The sequence below is a fragment of the Curcuma longa genome, chromosome 14, assembly GCF_044706935.1.
Source record: "Curcuma longa cultivar G26 ecotype Majalengka, Jawa Barat chromosome 14, ITB_CL_G26_1.1, whole genome shotgun sequence".
Classification (NCBI taxonomy): Eukaryota; Viridiplantae; Streptophyta; class Magnoliopsida; order Zingiberales; family Zingiberaceae; genus Curcuma; species Curcuma longa.
The window spans coordinates 5254729-5271715 of NC_133874.1; the positions used below are offsets into that span (position 1 = coordinate 5254729).

Genomic DNA, 16987 nt, shown 5'->3' on the forward strand with positions numbered 1-16987 from the left:
AAACTTACTTTAAATATGTTGTAATAACTACTGAGTAGTTTCTATATGTTGTAGTAGCTACCGAGTAACTTCTACATGATATAAATCATAAATTCAGTGAAAATATTTTATAATAGTTATTGGGTAACTTCTACTTAGTAGCTATTACAGATACTCATAGCTTCTACAATAACATTGGGTGAAGAGTATTTTTAGGGTAAAATTATGAGAGGAATGTCTATTTGACTTTTTTTTGAAAAAGAAGCGCTAATATAATATTTCTTGTAATTTGAAACTTCTTTTTTATTTTTTTATCAAATATTATTTTTTAAATATCATATTTTATTTGTTATCATATTTTAATTCTTATTTCAAAATGAGACATCTAAAAGTATGATCATTTCACCTTGATGATTTTTAAATGTTATTTCTTAAGTGCTACTTTTTCAAAAAAAGAAAATAATATTTATCATAAAAGTAATTTTAACGATCAAGATTTATGATCATATATAATAAGATAAATTGAAAAACTACTTCTAAACCTTTATGAGTTGTTATCTATTTATGAATATATAACCTTATTTACTGTTATAATAATCAATTAAAGTCGGTAAAAGTTGAATTTTATTGGGGCTTTTATACTAATGGTAAGTAAGATGATAAATTTAACTTTTTTATTGAAATATAACAAACATACTATTTAAGGTATGTTTGACAAATTTAGAATATTATGGTAATTAATTTTTTATTTTTATTTAAGGCATGTGATGCGGGGTGGGACCAGAAATCTTATTGGATAGATTTTCTCGGCATATTCTTACGCCACGTCATCCTTTCTCATCAAAACATGAACCCTAAAAAAGTTTCCCTAATAATTTTCGCCGGTCGCAGCCTCAAAGACGACGACGACGACGACGAGGGGGCGTGGACCAGATCTTAACGAGAGGAGACGAGGCAATTGCCCCTGCGGCGCGTTGTTGTCGGAATTCTTCAGCAGGAATCTGGGTTTGGGCGGCGAATAGGAGGATGGACTCCGCCGATAACGCTAATTGGTTCCTCAATTGCTCGCTGATCGACGATATCCCTGACGCCGGGGCTAATTTCGCGGCTGACAATGGAGGGTTTTATTGGGCTCCTCAGGGCCTCGACCCTGTTTCCAATATCAGGTATTTGTAATAGGGCAAGGAATAGGAGCTTTGCTTATTTTCTTCGAAAAATTAGAATTTTTTTTTAAATTCTTGCAGTATTACTTGAATAATTGGGTTCATTTGATTTGCAATTGCTGCCGTTTTGCTAATAATAAACTGGGTTAACTTTGATTGGCAACTGCGGCGATTCTTAGTGAAGTGGTATTCAAATCGAAGGCTTGGGGTTTCATTCTCTTGGTGACAGTGCAAGGAATAGGAGCTTTGCTTCTTTTCTTCTAAAAATTAGATTTTTATTTTCTTGCTTGAATAAGTGTTTTTTAAAACATTTGCTGCTGTTTTTGCTAATATTGAGCCTGTTTATCTTTGATTGACTACTGTGGCGATCCTTTAATAAACTTTGTCTTCAATAATTTCATTAGTGCATGATTTTAGATTGTGGCTATCCGTTCTTTATCTACATATTTTAAGAGAAAATGGAAAACATGAAAAGTTATATATTAGATTACATTATATTATTCAATAGTCAATGGTCCTATCTCCTAACCCACTTGGACCCAGCACTTCTGTACCACTTGAACTAATTCATATCTATATCTTGTATTTCATGATGGATTTTAAAATATATTTATAAAAGGTGTTCTTGCAAATGAATCCTTGGTTATTCTATTGGCACCATAGTGTTTTAGATCCATCTTGTCCTTTAAATCCTGATGTTGCTTTTTTTTCTATGTAACTTCTGCTCAGTTTTTTTATTTCTTGGTTACTTGCACAAAGTTTTTTAGCTATCATCAAGCTATGCATGAGAACTGGTTCTTTGGCTGATTGCTTTTTCACCTTAGCTCTCTGTCAAGATATGGAGTTCTAAAATTTGTCATCTTTGATCCAACAGACCATGTGTCCCAACTCTCAATTATTTAGAATCTGCTAAATATCCACCTAGTCCTGATTATTTAGAGTCTGCTAAATATCCATGACCTTGTCGTGATATTATTATCTATTAAGCCAGTGCTCAAGCACAATGCTAGGTGAAAATCTAAAATAAAATATAGAACAGATTGTTATCCTGATGGTTACCAATTTAGATTTACACTATCGATGATCAAACATGTAATTTCTTCTCTTTCCCAAAATTTCAATAATCCTGAATTCCCCTTCTTTCTGTTCTCTCTTCACTTACTTCCCCTTTTCTCTTCTTTTTCTTTCTTCTTTCCTTTTCCCTATTCTTCTTTTTTCCCCCTCTTTCATTCACTGTTTTGTTCTGCAAATCTCACAGACCTCTTCTTTTTCTTCACTTTCTTATTCTTATGCTTATCTTCTTCTTCTTCTTCTTCTCCCATCTTCTCCTTTTGCTTCTTTTCCTTTTATTCTTCTTTCCACTGCCCTGTTACGCAAACCTCACAGTCCTCTCTTCTCTCTTTCGCTTCTTTTTCTTCTTTCCTGTTCCTCTTCTTTTATTTCTTCTTCTCTCTTTCTTTCCTGTATCCTTCTTTTTTTCTCACATGCTGCTGACCTCCCAGGGCTAACTTTTATATGAAGAGGGAAGTCCTTTTTGAAATGGGTCGAAATTATGGGCTGGGTGTCACAGTTATATCCTTTTACTAACAATTGGGTCTCTTCTTAATCTCTACATTAAATTTTACTGTTGTAATTTTTTGACAATTATTTTTCTTTTGCAGTGTGGATATCGACAGTTCCTTTTTAAATTCTGCTGGTCTTAAGGAACCTGGCTCTACAAAACGGTTTGGGGTCCTTCATCCTGAGTTTATAGATCATGTTTTGGTCTGCTTAATACATAAATTACATTATATCGTGTTGGTTTTGTAATTGCAAACTATTTTATGAGTTGCAGTATGAGATCAGAGCCCTCTAGTCAACCTTCCTCCAAAGCCTGTAGGGAGAAGATGAGAAGGGAAAGGCTGAATGATAGGTTAGTTTTGTCAATGATTCATGATTGTTGCTTGTCAGGATTCATGATCCTTTTTAGCCATGCATCTAGATTCTTGAACTTTTTTTTTTTCTCAATTTAAGGTTCTTGGAATTAAGCTCGGTTCTTGATCCCGTGAATCCACCAAAGACAGACAAAGCTGCAATTTTAAACGATGCTGCTCAATTGGTGACTCAACTACGCAATGAAGCACAGAAGCTGAAAGATTCAAATGAAAGCCTTCAGGAAAAGATCAAAGAATTGAAGGTTGGTTCTATTTCTGTGTTTCTTATCTCTATTTGTCTAAGCGGTATTGATAGTTTCATGAATCTGAATAGGGGAGTTGTTCTACGACTAGTCTTTCTGATATTTTTTTGGTTCTATCATATGCATACTTTTTACGATCATAAAGAAATTAGGTATCGTCTTCTACTTCGTTAATTTTCATTAAATAGAATTTGTAGCTTGGCATGAAGGCCCTTAATATTATTCGGCTGTTAGACATCATCATTATGTTCATGACAAGCAGGATGAAAAGAGCGAGCTTCGCGATGAGAAGCAGAGGCTAAAGGCCGAGAAGGAAAGTCTCGAGCAGCAAGTAAAGCTTCTGAATACGATACCGAGCTATGTGCCTCAACCACCCTTGGTGCCCAGTCCCTTTGCAGCCCAAGGACAAGCACCACCACCAGGACACAAGCTCATGGTTCCTCTCATCGGTTTCCCCGGCTTCCCAATGTGGCAATACATGCCACCTTCTGATGTCGATACATCACAGGATGCCGATAACTGCCCGCCTGTTGCTTAATCAGCAGGTGGATCAAGCTCATGAAAAAATTGTTGTAGCTTCTTCCACATTGGGCTAACAAGGTTAGTTTCCAATATGAATCTGCTGCTTATGTATGTTTGCTTCTTGATTTTGAGTTTTGGTCAAGTGGTTAGGAAGATCTCGATCTGAGTAAATTCTGATTAGATAATATTGATTGATAATTTCTGAGAGAGATGATCTGCAAAATAAACAAGTTTGCTAGGAAGAATTAGATAATTTCTCTCAGATTGAAGGCAGGTAATCCTGTTTTTATCTGGGAGTTAAACCTTCTGCTATCATTTTGGTTTTCTTAATGATAAAAAATACATGTGAGCCTTGTGATGACAGTTTGAAGCCACACAAATAAACTTCTAAGTTGAGTTTAAGATCATCACGATTAATTGGTGTAATTTGATCTATCATAAATATATTCCACACTCGTTCTGACGAGTATAAAAACAACAAAATTGGTTTGTTATATGGCTTTATCTCTCTCATTGATTCAGTGATGAGGATAACATTAATGGGTTTCCGTGGCTTGTTGATTTTAGTTTATTATGATTTTTAGTTTTCTGAATTTTACAGTTTTGTGGATTAACATAGAACGTTAGAACATAAAGATCACTTTAGAATCAAGTTAAATAAGGGTTAATATATATGAATATATGTATGCATTTTAAAAGTTTATCCTTACAAGCATAACAAAATGCTATATTGATAAACGTCGCATTACACTTTAAAAAGAATAAAATAAGTTTCGATATATATTTTTTATTTTTTTATTTAGGATTTCAAAGTTTAAAATTTAATATTTAAACTAAAAAGAATAAAAATTTAAAATATATATATTTTATACTAGGTATTATGGGGTGTGTATCATATCAAACTCCTGTATGGCAAATGGTTGTGATTTAGTAAACAGATTATACATTTCATTATTGCGAAATCGATCCATATGGTTTGATAAATAGTGAGTTAATAATGGGATTTTTTGATAAAGAGAAAATTGAAAATTAAGAGGTTGTGGAACGATGGAAATGAGGGAATGTCCACAATACCGGGATTTAATCAGATCTAATTTGAGAGATTTTGTAGGTTTATTATTAGGGCTTGACGGAAGAATTTCATATTCTTATTAACTATTAACTTTAAATTTTCTTTGGTTCTTAGAATTATATTAACACGTTACTAAAAAATTACTTATTTATTAAGACATTACTTAGGAAGGGTTGATTTGAAGATGAGGAATTACCGTATTCACTTGCTTTCTTCCTTTTTGTCTTTAGCTTAGTATAATAGAAAATTTTTTATTTTCATTATTTGGAAGTGTTTCAACAAATGAAATATTTTTCAATTGATATTAGATCTAAAACCTAAGTTTAAAGTCTAAGTAAAGTATCTTATTAAAAAAATTTTGAAAATGTAAAAAAATTTAAACAAAATAAATGATTCACAATTTTGGCTTGTATATTCATAATGATACCAGATATCGCTATATAATTACAATCCATCCTTACTTAATGGATACAAAACACTCATGTTTTAGCACCTAGCATAGTGCAACAGCAAGTACCAGCTTAAATGGTGTACACATTTAATGAACATTTAGTATAAAATATTTTTTATTTAGAATTTAAAATTTAAATTAAAAGAAGTAAAAATTTAATATATATATATATATATATATTTATTAGGTGTTCATGAAATATACAGCACATCCCATTAGCACATAGTATAAAATATTTATTTATTTATTTTTATTTAGTATTTAGATTTTAGATTTTGTTTAGACTAAAAGTGAAAATTTTAAAAAATATATTTTATATTAAATATTCACGAGATGTAAAATATAAGATGTGCAACATATTAAATTTTTATATGACAAATGATATGATACATATTGTATATTTCATGAGCATCTAAGATAATTTTTTTTAAACAATTAAGATTTAAAATTTAAAATTTAAATTAAAAAAATAAAAATTTTAATATATATATATATATATTAGAAAATTTTCTGTATTAACTGAATCAAATAAAACAATAAACTTATTTAAAATTAAATTTCCAATTTGAACAAGGCAATGAACAAAAAGGGGCGAAACTAATTGCCGTGAAAATGACCAATACATTTAAATCTAATCAATTAAATCCAAAGCGCCGCTACAAGCAATTGAAGCGCCAGAAGTGTCGATCCAATCTCGGCCGGAAAGCAGCCAGCGGCACCCGTCGGAGCCGCTGGCGGTGGCGACAAGAAGAAAGGCAGGAAGGAACGGAAACGACGGCGTCGAGTCGGCGGATGAGTCAGGCGGGAAGTCCGGCGGCGGGCGGGCGGACGCGCCGAGACTGCACCAAAATGGATGAGATTTAAATAATAAATACCACAGTCGATCCACCAAAATGGATGAGATTTAAATAATGAAATACCACAGTCGTTGTATGAAACTACATACTAATGTCTATATGATCGATCATAATAGATTATAATTAGATAATATTCATTTAAAATGTAATTAGTGTTATGGAATCTTCATCAATTATTTTACTTATTAAAATACTATTTTAATCAAATTATCAATAAGAAAGGTAAAATCAAAACGATATAAAATCACTATTGTAAAAGCTCTACACAATCGAATGATCAAATAATATAAAGATATTTTGAGACAATTCACGTTAACCTCATTTTGGGTTGTGAAAATGAGACGTCCATCTAATGATTTTACAAATGATGGATGATTTTTACCCTTATATACACAAATCATGAATGGGAGAGACAAAATAAGATAAAGCAAATGATTTCATTTCATTTTTTTCTACACAAATTAATTCATTTCCCTTGTATCTTCTCTTCTCCTCCAAGTAACTAACATCTAATTAAATTAAGCATAGAATCAAACTATTACCAACCATTTATTTGCCCTTTATTCATTAATCAAGAACAGAGTAAGAGAGAACTCACCCAGGGAGAAGACTGTCTTGTTGGAAGTCCAGACATCAATGAAGTTTGTGTTGAGATCGAAAGCACCATTTGGAGCATTCATTATGTGCCTTATGCCCACCGCAACCTCGACCATCAAAGCAGCAACCATCAGAGCTCTCAGCATGGCTGCCATTGATCACAGAGGAGACTGGAGAGGATGGGGAAGAAAGTATATGTAGTTGCCTTGTGGAGTGGAGGGCACATTCTTTCAGGTTGAGGGATTGACTTTGAGCTGTAGTTTGCAGTCTAGTTGAGATATGCATTTCCTGAAGTATATGTTTACTAGTCAGAATACTAAACTAGGATGCAAAAGTCAAGAATAGATCTGCATTTCCTGTAATTTATTAGGTATAAACATAGATCTCAATGTTAAATACAATAAGATTGCTTACAATAAGAGGTATGGTAGATACAAAGTGATCATTCCTTTCGTGTAGGTTTGCCAGCAAGAGGGTGATACAAAGTTAAAAGTACTGAATTGAGGAACAATATTGACAGAATGGAATGTGTAACATTATGTACAAAAGTGTAAAGGCTTCAGGTGTTTGAACAAACAAAAGTAGAACAAACATTGCAACTAAAAGTAATTAAAGATTAAATCGTAGAAAATTGTTACGATTCAACTCTACAGTGTTTCAAATTTAAACATCTTGTACACTAGTCATTTCATTAGCCAATGAATTTTGAACGGCATAATCACAGGTAAAGAAGACACAATCACTAGTTTTTTAATCAGCTTGATCTATTAAGAAGAGCTCTAACCTTCTTGAGATTGCTCAGGGATCCATCGTCTTATTACTCGCTCTTCCACAGTGAATTCCTCCAAGCAACTCATGGAACTCTTATTGCTATTGCAACCACCCATAATATAGAGAACTAACAATGTCTTGGCAACTGATCCACTTAATCGTAGAGGGCAACAAAGGCCGGGCGATGAGCTTAAACGATCAATTTTTGCATTGCTATCTTTCTCAGGTATAACAAGCACTGCATATTCAGCATGGACAAGTGCAGGATGATGCCTATAAGCAATGAAATCTACGCCATAATTAGTTCCTGAGCGAACCACCCAATTTTTGGATCTTAAATGAGAATATGCCTTGTATAATTCAGGGAACCCTTTCCTTTCAGAAGTGAAAATTTTCCATAATTCTAATTCCTCCAAGGGAGTTTCATCATCTCGCACAATCTTGATGCATTTTAGAGCATGATACAAATAGAAAGACTCTTCTAGATTGAATTGGAAATGTTGTTTGTCATCTTGAGAGGTGAAGATTTTGCCAAATGAGGCTTGCTCAAGTAACTCACCTGCCTCAGGTTCTACTTTCACAAAAACAATGCAGCCTGATAAAGTCGCATTACTTTTTGATTGTTTTAGCGAGGTTTGCAATTGAAGAACAATTCTCGACATGGGATTTGCATGAGCAATATCTACAAAACCTTTTCTCTTCCATCTTGGTCCACTTAACTTCATCATCTAATATACCAAGGAAAAGCCGATTGGTAAATAGAAAAATGAAGAATAAATCATAACTGTAATGGGGTAAAATAGGACATCATCTTTGAATAAGAATGAACATATCAAAGTTATGGTAGCATTGTTGAAGAAACAGATATAGATCTAATTTGACTAAATCAAACCTAAAATTTATTATTCCTAGAACTAAATTTAATAAAGGTGAGATACATTTGAATTAGTTATTCTATCAGATTTTGATCTATCTATCTATCTATCATCATCATTTTTTAAAAAATATACATTTATTTTTCGTGATGACATCGTATGCTAAGATGAGTTATCATCACTCCTTAACATATCTAAAAATTAAAAGTAAATTTTCAATCACATATTTGTGAGTTTTATTTTAAAATCTAATTTATTTTCTGTACTTTAACATAATTATCATAAAATGCCAAAAAAGGAAAAAATCTTCTTGTAGTCTCACTTCCAAATCATTTAGATGGCTGTTGATATATTCTAATGGTTGATTCTCCTATTAAATTTGTAAATTGCTCTGTCATCCGTTTATCTTCTTTTGTCAATCCCCAAAGAGAATTCAAGAGCCGACAATTGTTCACTAAATTCAATTTCCAAAAAAGATAATGGAACAATCTGTAATAAGTCATGTCATCTTAACCTACACAAAGCATGGACTTAACAACAGATGAATGCAGCAGAATAACATATTTCCTAGTAAGAACATAATAACATTTACGTCAAGATGCAACTATAGGAAACGTAAACCTTCTAAAAACTAGAATCAACATAGACAACAGTCATGTTTCAATATTAAGTACTTAGACCTTATAAAACCACTAATATTACAACATATCAAGCTGGAAAAAGGCCCTAATCAAACCTTAGCGGAAGTAAACACCTCATCTTTTGGTTTTGCCTCTTGATTTTCATTTTCTATATTATCTCCCGCAGTTGATGATGCTTCACCATTAACCTTCTCAATGATACTTTCTTGAAGACACAGTTTTTCCATCAGGTTGAAGCCCTCAATTGTTTCTTCGCTTTCTTTTGTATTATTTCCCAAGTAATTGATCAGTGTATTTGGTAGTCTAAATAAACTTCTTGCGAGCTAAGATAACCAAACCAAAGAAAATGTGTCATCATGACAAACAATTTTTTATTAAATGCAGTATATCATGCTTTCTGAAAGAACTATTTAATGTTATAGCATAGTGAAATAGGCTCACTAGTTTTCTTTTCCACCACACATAAAGACAGAATAGTTCCTTGCTTTAACTTCCTGAGCCAATTATACTACTAAAAAAGTAGAACTCACTTAAGAATTTTTTTTCCTGGAAGAACTATATGTTGGCCTTTCAGTTCGAAGGAATTAAGCAAGTAAATGTAGAATTTCTAGGTGTTCCTTTCTACTATTCACTTTAACAGAAAGTTTCACCTTGACCCTTAGAAATGTTAAGACCAAACTGTAACTTTTTAGACAAGCTAAACTAACCTTAGGTGCTGATTTTATATAACAAACGTATAACTATTAAATCTTTTGAATCTAAATTACAATTTTTCCCTTTTTGCAAGCGATAAGGAATAGTCTGAGGCCTGTAAACAGGTATCTGGAATGCAAGAAACAGAAGGAACAACCTGTAAACAGAATATAGGATGTTAATTAAAGACCTGAGCATTGAGAACACCGAATGCAGTAAGTATATATGATTTAATTTCTAATCTATTTTTGATGAAATATTGATTATGGTGACATTTTACTAGAGAAATTGGATGGAATTACGTTGTTTAGCTTTAAGCTGAACTATCATAGGCATATTTAAAAACAAGCCCCAGTAGGATTCTCATAGAGTTATCTTTATTAGGAATCCAAAACTTACTGAATTTAAGGAAAATTGATAAGATCAATGACATGAAATTTGAGACGAAACCAACAAAAAAAAAATGAAAATCAATTACATGAAGTCTAAAAAAAAAGATTGGAAGAAGGTAGCCCTTTTGAAGGGGTCTACTCGCCGAAGAGATCAGCGTGGCTCTTCCTATAGCCGAAGAGATCAAGGAAGATACATAAATGATAGTTGCAGGGATCCTTAACCTAATCTCTTTAGGCAAGGAATCCAACCTTCTTCCTCCATGAAGGGCTCTTCTCCTCCTACAGATCAGCAGGAGGTTGTGCATTTCGATGAAAATTCCACCTCCATCGTATCTCGGCGCGATCCGTGCTTCCCGGAGAGGGCGGACGTGTCGCTGCGAAGCGAACCGAAGAGATCGCTCGAACGGCGCTCAGCACGCGGCGAAGGGAAGAGATCGGAGCCTGGCTCGCCGCGGAGAAGAGACCAGTCGACGGCTCGCTCCGAAGGAAGGGGAAGAGCCGAAGGTACCAGAAGAGAGCTCACTGCGGATCATCAAACCCGATAAAGACTCTACCCGATCCGTATATTTTATCCAGAGGCGTGCGACTTTCTGCCAGCCGTTCGATTGAAGTGTGGATTCTTCGTGATCGTTCGATGTTGTCCGAGGCCATCAGCTGAGCGGCCTCCTCGCGTTCCGCGTCGAGAAAGATAACGGCACGGTATGTTAGTGTCGGACTTCATAACGGTTTCAAGATGATGTCGCCGGCGAAGCCGATGCCTTCCTCATCGTCGATCAGCCGCGTTCTGGTTCCCTTCCTCCACTGCTTCCTCGTCGCCGCCTGCGTCGCCCTCCCTCGCGAGTCAGTCTCCTCTGCCGCATATTACAATCCTTCGGTTATCGTTGTCCTCATCGGTTCCTAGGTCATTGCAGCGCCGATCTAAAGACGCTTAGAGTTGGCGAAGAAATCAAAGCAGAAACCTTGCCGCTCCGCTCCGGTCGACGCACTTATGAGCTTCTTGGCCTCCGGAGATCCTCGTCGTATGAAGTCAAGATATCGTACCCGGCATCTGTTTGTTCTAATTCCCTAATGATCCATCGATTTCCCTTTTCTGTATCTAAATTGAATATATGGTTTGATTTGAATCTCATTTGGAACTTTGCAATAGATACCCGCAAAATTTTCCATTCGGTTACAGAGGCCTGGGCTAGAACTTCGGTCCACGAAGAATCGAAGATTGCTGGATACAGAGAAACTCATTTTCAAGGCTGAGCAAGAGGAATCTGTATGCAGTCTTACTTTTTGGATCAATTTTTTAATTTTCACTTTTAGATTTGAAAAAAAAAGTGAAATGAGATGATTTGGTTATGCAGGTTTTTGTAAGTTTGACTGTTGAAAATGGAGGTATAATTGCCAAGAAAAATGTGCCAGAGCGAGAACTGGTCATCTATAACATAGGTATGAGTTCAACAGTTTGTTCTTTCTGTTAGTTTTGCAGTGTAACATGTGTAGTTTAGAGGGAGAATAACGACGAGCAAGTATAGTCTTGACCTAAAAGTTCCTACTGCTATTTTATTCAAATTTAAGTGTTGAAAGATTGTCATCAAGTTTCTGAATTTTTGGTCTTATGAATATTATCTTATTTGATGATATTTCAGTTTAATTTTGTTTTGATTTTTTTAAAGTTTCTTACATTAATTTTCACAGTATATGTATGCCTCAAGTTTTTCCCTTTGTGTATGTATTTATTTGTCCATTTTATGTTTTGTGGTCAGTGTACATTGATTTTGTTTTGATACTTCAATCTCTTAGAAGTGTCATGAGCTTCCAATAATGAGGGTTTCAATTAATTCACATGAATGATTTGAACTCATTTTGATCCTACCAATTGATTGCAGAGCTCGTAATTTGGACCTTCTAATTCATATGCGTGGATCTTGGATCTATAAATGGGGGTTTTCTCAATACAAACAAAGAAAGGGGAAGTGACTTGGACAAAAAGAAATGAAATGACTTAGACAAATCTTTCTGTTGTTAATCTCGGACCAATCAATCGAATATTGTTTAATAATCAACAGATAAAACATTCTCTTATAGGCCTTTTAACTATTTCATTTATGTATATTTTGTTATGAAGTTCACAACATTTAGCAAAATCAATATTAGCAATAGCATGGTTGTCAAACTTGGCCGATCATATAGAGCTCAATCAACTAGTTAGATTAGGATTGGCAATTCCTGATTCAATATGGGTTGGTAGCTTGGGTGTATGCTTGAGCCCTAAGAAGTTATAGATACAACTAAAGTTCACAAATATCTCATTAAAAATGAATGAAATTGAATGAGAACTGGAGTGATGTTCAAAATTAATTGATTTCTTGCTGACCCAACAATTCCAACTTAGGAAAATGTCCGAAGGATGGCAATGATAGAAATAGGAAGAGAAAGTAAAAAATTTGTATAATCTAGATCTAGGTTTTTTGACGGCCCAGGTTAACTCTTTTGTTTAGTAGAGGCGAGCTCCTAATCTCATTAAAGATAAGTATGTCTGTGAAATACCAAAGCATAGCAGGTAAGGAAAGACTCGGCAACTCAAACTCCATAATGTCTTTAAAGATGATCTTCAAAATCCTGAAATGGGTACATCTAAGAGCATCTACTAACTCATCATAGCATCCACCTAAGAGAATTTGGGGGAAACAAGATGATGTCAGCTAGGAAAAACTGAGTGAGAATGTAACAAGATTTAAGTAAACAATGAGGGTTTTCACATGAAACATAATCATAATTATTACTGCAAGTTTATCATTATATTTCTTTTTAAAAAAAAAATCCCATTTATCTTCATGTAAGATTACATGTTTCTGTTTCATGTATTAAACGAGAGTGGGACCTTTGGATTTCCTTTGCTCTCTAACATTGTATGGAGGTACACCAAGTGAGATCAAACACAAGTACGAATGCCTCACCAACAATCTTTAAAATGCACATTCATTTGCAACCAATTGAATGTGCTGCCAACATAATGCTCGCAAATCTGCCAACAAGCCAACTAGAGGCTTATATGATGTTACATACAACATAGTTATACTTCTCTTCACTTTATTTATTATCATGGTTCAATTTTAAATTTATTTTCATGTTATCGACAAAAGCTTAACTCATATAACAAGTTAACTATCTAACAACAAAATGTAAACATGCTCGAAACTCATTATCACATAGAAGCACTAACACAATTACACTTGATATATTCTATAAGCATCCAAAATTTCACCTAGACACAATAAAGCACCTATATATTCTATTCAATTTAATGAGCATGCACAATTTCATATTTTTACTACAACTATCACTAATAGTCAATAAATATACACAAAGAAGAATAAGCATGGAGGCCAATAAATTTTTCGGATCAAATAACAAGTATATAATTGAATAAATATAATACAGGGTTACTTCCTCAATTATAGTTTTCCACCCAGACACCCTCAACCCCAGCCCTTATAATCTCACATCATTAAAAGTGACTATAATGGTGAGTAAGACTAAACGTGACTGTAAAAGTGAAACCTCACTTCATAGGGGTGAAACTTATAATCTCCCTACTTAATCCATTGCCACTCCTTGTAGAGGAGAAACACCGTGAAGAGGAATTAATCTGGAGAAGAGGAACACAATGGTTTTTTTTTGTTCTGATGATTCCTTATTCTCTTGCAAATGAAATATTAAAGAGGGGAGAAATATGTAGCGAGTCAACATGATACTTACAACCATGCTGAAAAGCTCTTCACCATTTTTTGGCAGTATACTGAATGTGACTGCCTTATATTATAGCGAATTTGAAATTGCAAGGAAGAGGAAAGTTGAAGGATGCTCGCAATCATAGGGAGATAGTTGAAGATCTCAGGCTTAGGTCTTCAGAGAATGCCAAGGTATGAGGGGTCCTTGCAAGCACCATGGGGAGGAGAATAGTTAGGAAATGGGTTGAGAGTGGGTTGAGCGGGTTCAGTTTCAGGTAGCGATTTAATAAGTATAGAAATTAATAAAACAAGATATAACAAGATTTCATATAATAAAGGGAAAGCAAAGATCTTGATCTTAGGAGAATTGAGGCTCTACTTCCAGTAGCAATAGGCCCTACTATGTCTGCATAAGATTGCTGCGCTGTAAGGTGTGCTTAGAAAGGTTTGGACTTCTCAAGTCTTCAGCAGTTTTATGTGGTTCTGTTCAGGATTATCCCACCCTTTAGCAACAACCTCCTTTGACTCCACCAGGAATGAACTTCATGGCTGAAGTAGGGTTAATGCTGTTATTTTGCTGATAATGTAATAATACTTTAACTAATAGTAATATTTTTTATTATTTAAGAGTATAAAATAAGGTTAATTCTGTAACCTAATAATTATAGATTAGAAATATCAGGTAGTAGGTAATATATGTAATCATGCAGTCATTATCAAGGTAAATTTGAAGGGTTGATGTAATGAGTAATTGAGTACTATTATTTAGGTACAATAAATAGTAAGTAGTGCCATATTGACAATCCTTTTGTTACCTATCGTCCTTGACAAATATGCTAACCTAGAGTCATGATACAAAAGCACCATAATAAGGTGAGATTGTATTGTGGCACACCAAACTAGTACTGTGATTGACAACCATGAGCAATAGAGAGGGTTTGTCCTCCAATGTGCTTTGCTTATTTAGTCTATTCTGTTAATATGGATCTGTAATTGGAGATACATCAAACTCTTGCCTTAGTTTAATGACCAGTGCAGTAATACAAATATTTATTTTATGGTAAGATATAGATTTGGGTTAAATTTATATGGTGCCAGCCTAATGAAAGGGGAAAAAACAAAATGAGTCGAGGGAATATGTAAATAGTATAGAATAGTGGTTTGGTGCCACCCTAATGAAGGGGAACAAAGAATGAAATAAGTCAAGGGAATATGCAAACAGTAAACAAGTGGCATAAGTGGGATTATCATTACTGATAAGTGCCACTTGAGTTGTCCAATGTAAACAAAAAAATAGTGAAAAAATCAAAATGGAGCTAGGGATTACATTCTATTTATCCTCTTCCGCATACTGCTTATCATCTTGCATATTGTTTGGTAATAGATGATAAATTATCTAATCTTCTTCCTCTGGATTGTTGGGTTCGGTGCCATAATATGAACCTTCTATACACCATTACATTAATATATATATATATATATATATATATATATATATATAATTTTACACCACTTTTTTTTTTCTATTCGAAAGCTCTTAAACCTCAAAGTGGTCTTCTAACCATTTATCTTAATATTTCGAAATGTATATACCTTCACGATACCTTTAAATTTAAGAACAAAGCCAGATGCACTGCCTTCCAGAAGGATCAAATATCAAATCAGAACATAACACTCTCTTGCACTAAATGCTTGCTTAATGCTGAAGAAAATTCCACACCGAACATTATACTTCCAGTGTCTGTTGGCACTGTTGCATTTTGCTATTCCACACAATCTAATTCCAATCATGCTAATTGGTAAATAATAGCATTAATTTCAGATTACATAATTTAAGTGTGGTAGATTGACGGTTGTGGACTAGTATTTCCTGTATGGGATGGAGAGACATTCCGCTCATTTTGAGTTTCAAAGCTTTGTTTTTCTCGTGAAGAGCAAGTTTGATTCCAGGGGCATCACAAGACCCTTCCAGTACATTTATTTCACCTAACTTATAAACACGGTTGAATTTTATCTACGAACAGTTTGTCTCTGGAACTCTTTACATGTTGTCTAGATTGATATTGATGGCTAGAAAATCATTATACTTGTGCTGATTTCTGCCTCTACATCCTCAATGCAGTATTTCTAACTTTAATTTAGTCCCAGCTTTGCAAAAATGTGACTTCTACATTGTTGTCTTTTTTTTATTAAAATCTTATTAAGGTTTCTTCCCTGTCTTTCCAGTTTGTGACGAGTTGACATTAGGGATTCCACACGATGCTTGGCGGGTCGGGATCGCAGCTCTTCTCTGTTTGCTGCTTGGTGTGGTGTTATCCAATTTCCTTTTCCTTCCACTGCTGATAAACAAGGGCTTAGAAGCAGAAGATGCAGCAGCGGTGACTAAGGATTCATGACTTAATAATCAAGCACAGAGAATCTCTCCAATTCGAAGCCAAAGGAACCGAGAATGTTCAAATAAAGCAGAACTCAATTGAGCAAAACCTTAATCATATGAGCTCCTCACCATCTAGAGAACCTCATCTTCGTCTTGACAACTCATCTCTTTGTTAAAATCATTGTATCTAAATCTTTTGTTTTCTGTGGGATGCTAGTGCATCATTTTCTTTATCCCTTTCTTGTGTTATTTTTCAAATAGTCCATTCCTCTTACACTCCTTTAAAATAGGCATAGTTTTGTAAGAATTTATCATTTCTGTAGAATCTATTGAATTTTAGTACGAAGCATATAAATGGGCTATTCTTTTGGTTAGATACTCAACCATATGATTTTAGTTTAAAGTTCTCAGAACTTGTGTATTTCTGCATCCTTCTTTAAAACTTTATTTCTTATGTTGAATTATCTGAAACCAAGAAGTTTTTTCCCCCTCTTTTCAGGTCTCTTTTAATATAATGTCGATGCGTTAATAAATACCTATTACGGATCTATTTCTCATTCTAAAGGCACATGATGATTTGAGTAATCGAATTCTCCAACCGAAAAAGGGGAAACAAAAAAAGCCAGCATGAAAAATATTGATGACGATCGGGGACAAAATTAGGACAACAGAAATCCTTATTCCCAACATCATCTAAAC

At 34.2% G+C, this 16987-nt stretch overlaps 3 protein-coding genes across 7 annotated transcripts; 2 read left to right on the top strand and 1 right to left on the bottom strand.

The window, feature by feature from the left end:
- The first annotated feature begins 869 nt into the window (after positions 1 to 869).
- LOC141845046 (transcription factor ILR3-like) lies at positions 870 to 4211 on the top strand. The gene is made up of 5 exons (XM_074733064.1): positions 870 to 1145; positions 2804 to 2866; positions 2977 to 3054; positions 3156 to 3318; positions 3581 to 4211. The coding sequence occupies exons 1-5, from the start codon at positions 1006 to 1008 to the stop codon at positions 3854 to 3856; spliced, it is 720 nt and encodes a 239-aa protein (XP_074589165.1). The 5' UTR covers positions 870 to 1005; the 3' UTR covers positions 3857 to 4211.
- A 1745-nt stretch (positions 4212 to 5956) lies between these two features.
- LOC141845329 (tRNA-splicing endonuclease subunit Sen2-1-like) lies at positions 5957 to 10713 on the bottom strand. Of its 5 annotated transcripts, XR_012603239.1 has the most exons (5): positions 10439 to 10713; positions 9200 to 9954; positions 7602 to 8316; positions 6819 to 7105; positions 5957 to 6202 (listed from the first exon to the last, which is right to left on the bottom strand). XR_012603239.1 is itself a non-coding variant. In XM_074733399.1 (4 exons), the coding sequence occupies exons 2-4, from the start codon at positions 9329 to 9331 to the stop codon at positions 7086 to 7088; spliced, it is 867 nt and encodes a 288-aa protein (XP_074589500.1). In that variant the 5' UTR covers positions 9332 to 9427; positions 10439 to 10713; the 3' UTR covers positions 6743 to 7085. The 5 variants fall into 5 exon arrangements, 4 of the variants coding, with proteins under 4 accessions (XP_074589500.1, XP_074589501.1, XP_074589498.1 ...); XM_074733399.1 differs by lacking the exon at positions 5957 to 6202 and having other exon boundaries at positions 6743 to 7105; positions 9200 to 9427; XM_074733400.1 differs by lacking the exon at positions 5957 to 6202 and having other exon boundaries at positions 6743 to 7105; positions 9218 to 9954.
- A 191-nt stretch (positions 10714 to 10904) lies between these two features.
- On the top strand, positions 10905 to 16642 carry LOC141845603 (uncharacterized). Its single transcript, XM_074733666.1, has 5 exons — positions 10905 to 11029; positions 11101 to 11239; positions 11337 to 11453; positions 11542 to 11626; positions 16138 to 16642. The coding sequence occupies exons 1-5, from the start codon at positions 10923 to 10925 to the stop codon at positions 16305 to 16307; spliced, it is 618 nt and encodes a 205-aa protein (XP_074589767.1). The 5' UTR covers positions 10905 to 10922; the 3' UTR covers positions 16308 to 16642.
- Positions 16643 to 16987: the final 345 nt, after the last annotated feature.

What these genes read in the sequence shown, in the direction of transcription:
- LOC141845046 (XM_074733064.1), top strand. Translation starts at nt 1,006, where the DNA reads ATGGACTCCGCCGATAACGCTAATTGGTTCCTCAATTGCTCGCTGATC. An exon ending in GACCCTGTTTCCAATATCAG is followed by an intron (nt 1,146 to 2,803) that starts GTATTTGTAATA and finishes TTTCTTTTGCAG; the next exon opens with TGTGGATATCGACAGTTCCT. An exon ending in AAAAGATCAAAGAATTGAAG is followed by an intron (nt 3,319 to 3,580) that starts GTTGGTTCTATT and finishes CATGACAAGCAG; the next exon opens with GATGAAAAGAGCGAGCTTCG.
- LOC141845603 (XM_074733666.1), top strand. Translation starts at nt 10,923, where the DNA reads ATGATGTCGCCGGCGAAGCCGATGCCTTCCTCATCGTCGATCAGCCGC. An exon ending in TGCGTCGCCCTCCCTCGCGA is followed by an intron (nt 11,030 to 11,100) that starts GTCAGTCTCCTC and finishes AGGTCATTGCAG; the next exon opens with CGCCGATCTAAAGACGCTTA. An exon ending in AGGCTGAGCAAGAGGAATCT is followed by an intron (nt 11,454 to 11,541) that starts GTATGCAGTCTT and finishes TTGGTTATGCAG; the next exon opens with GTTTTTGTAAGTTTGACTGT.
- LOC141845329 (XM_074733399.1), bottom strand. Translation starts at nt 9,331, where the DNA reads ATGGAAAAACTGTGTCTTCAAGAAAGTATCATTGAGAAGGTTAATGGT. An exon ending in AGGTGTTTACTTCCGCTAAG is followed by an intron (nt 8,317 to 9,199) that starts GTTTGATTAGGG and finishes TTGGTATATTAG; the next exon opens with ATGATGAAGTTAAGTGGACC. An exon ending in CCCTGAGCAATCTCAAGAAG is followed by an intron (nt 7,106 to 7,601) that starts GTTAGAGCTCTT and finishes CATATACTTCAG; the next exon opens with GAAATGCATATCTCAACTAG.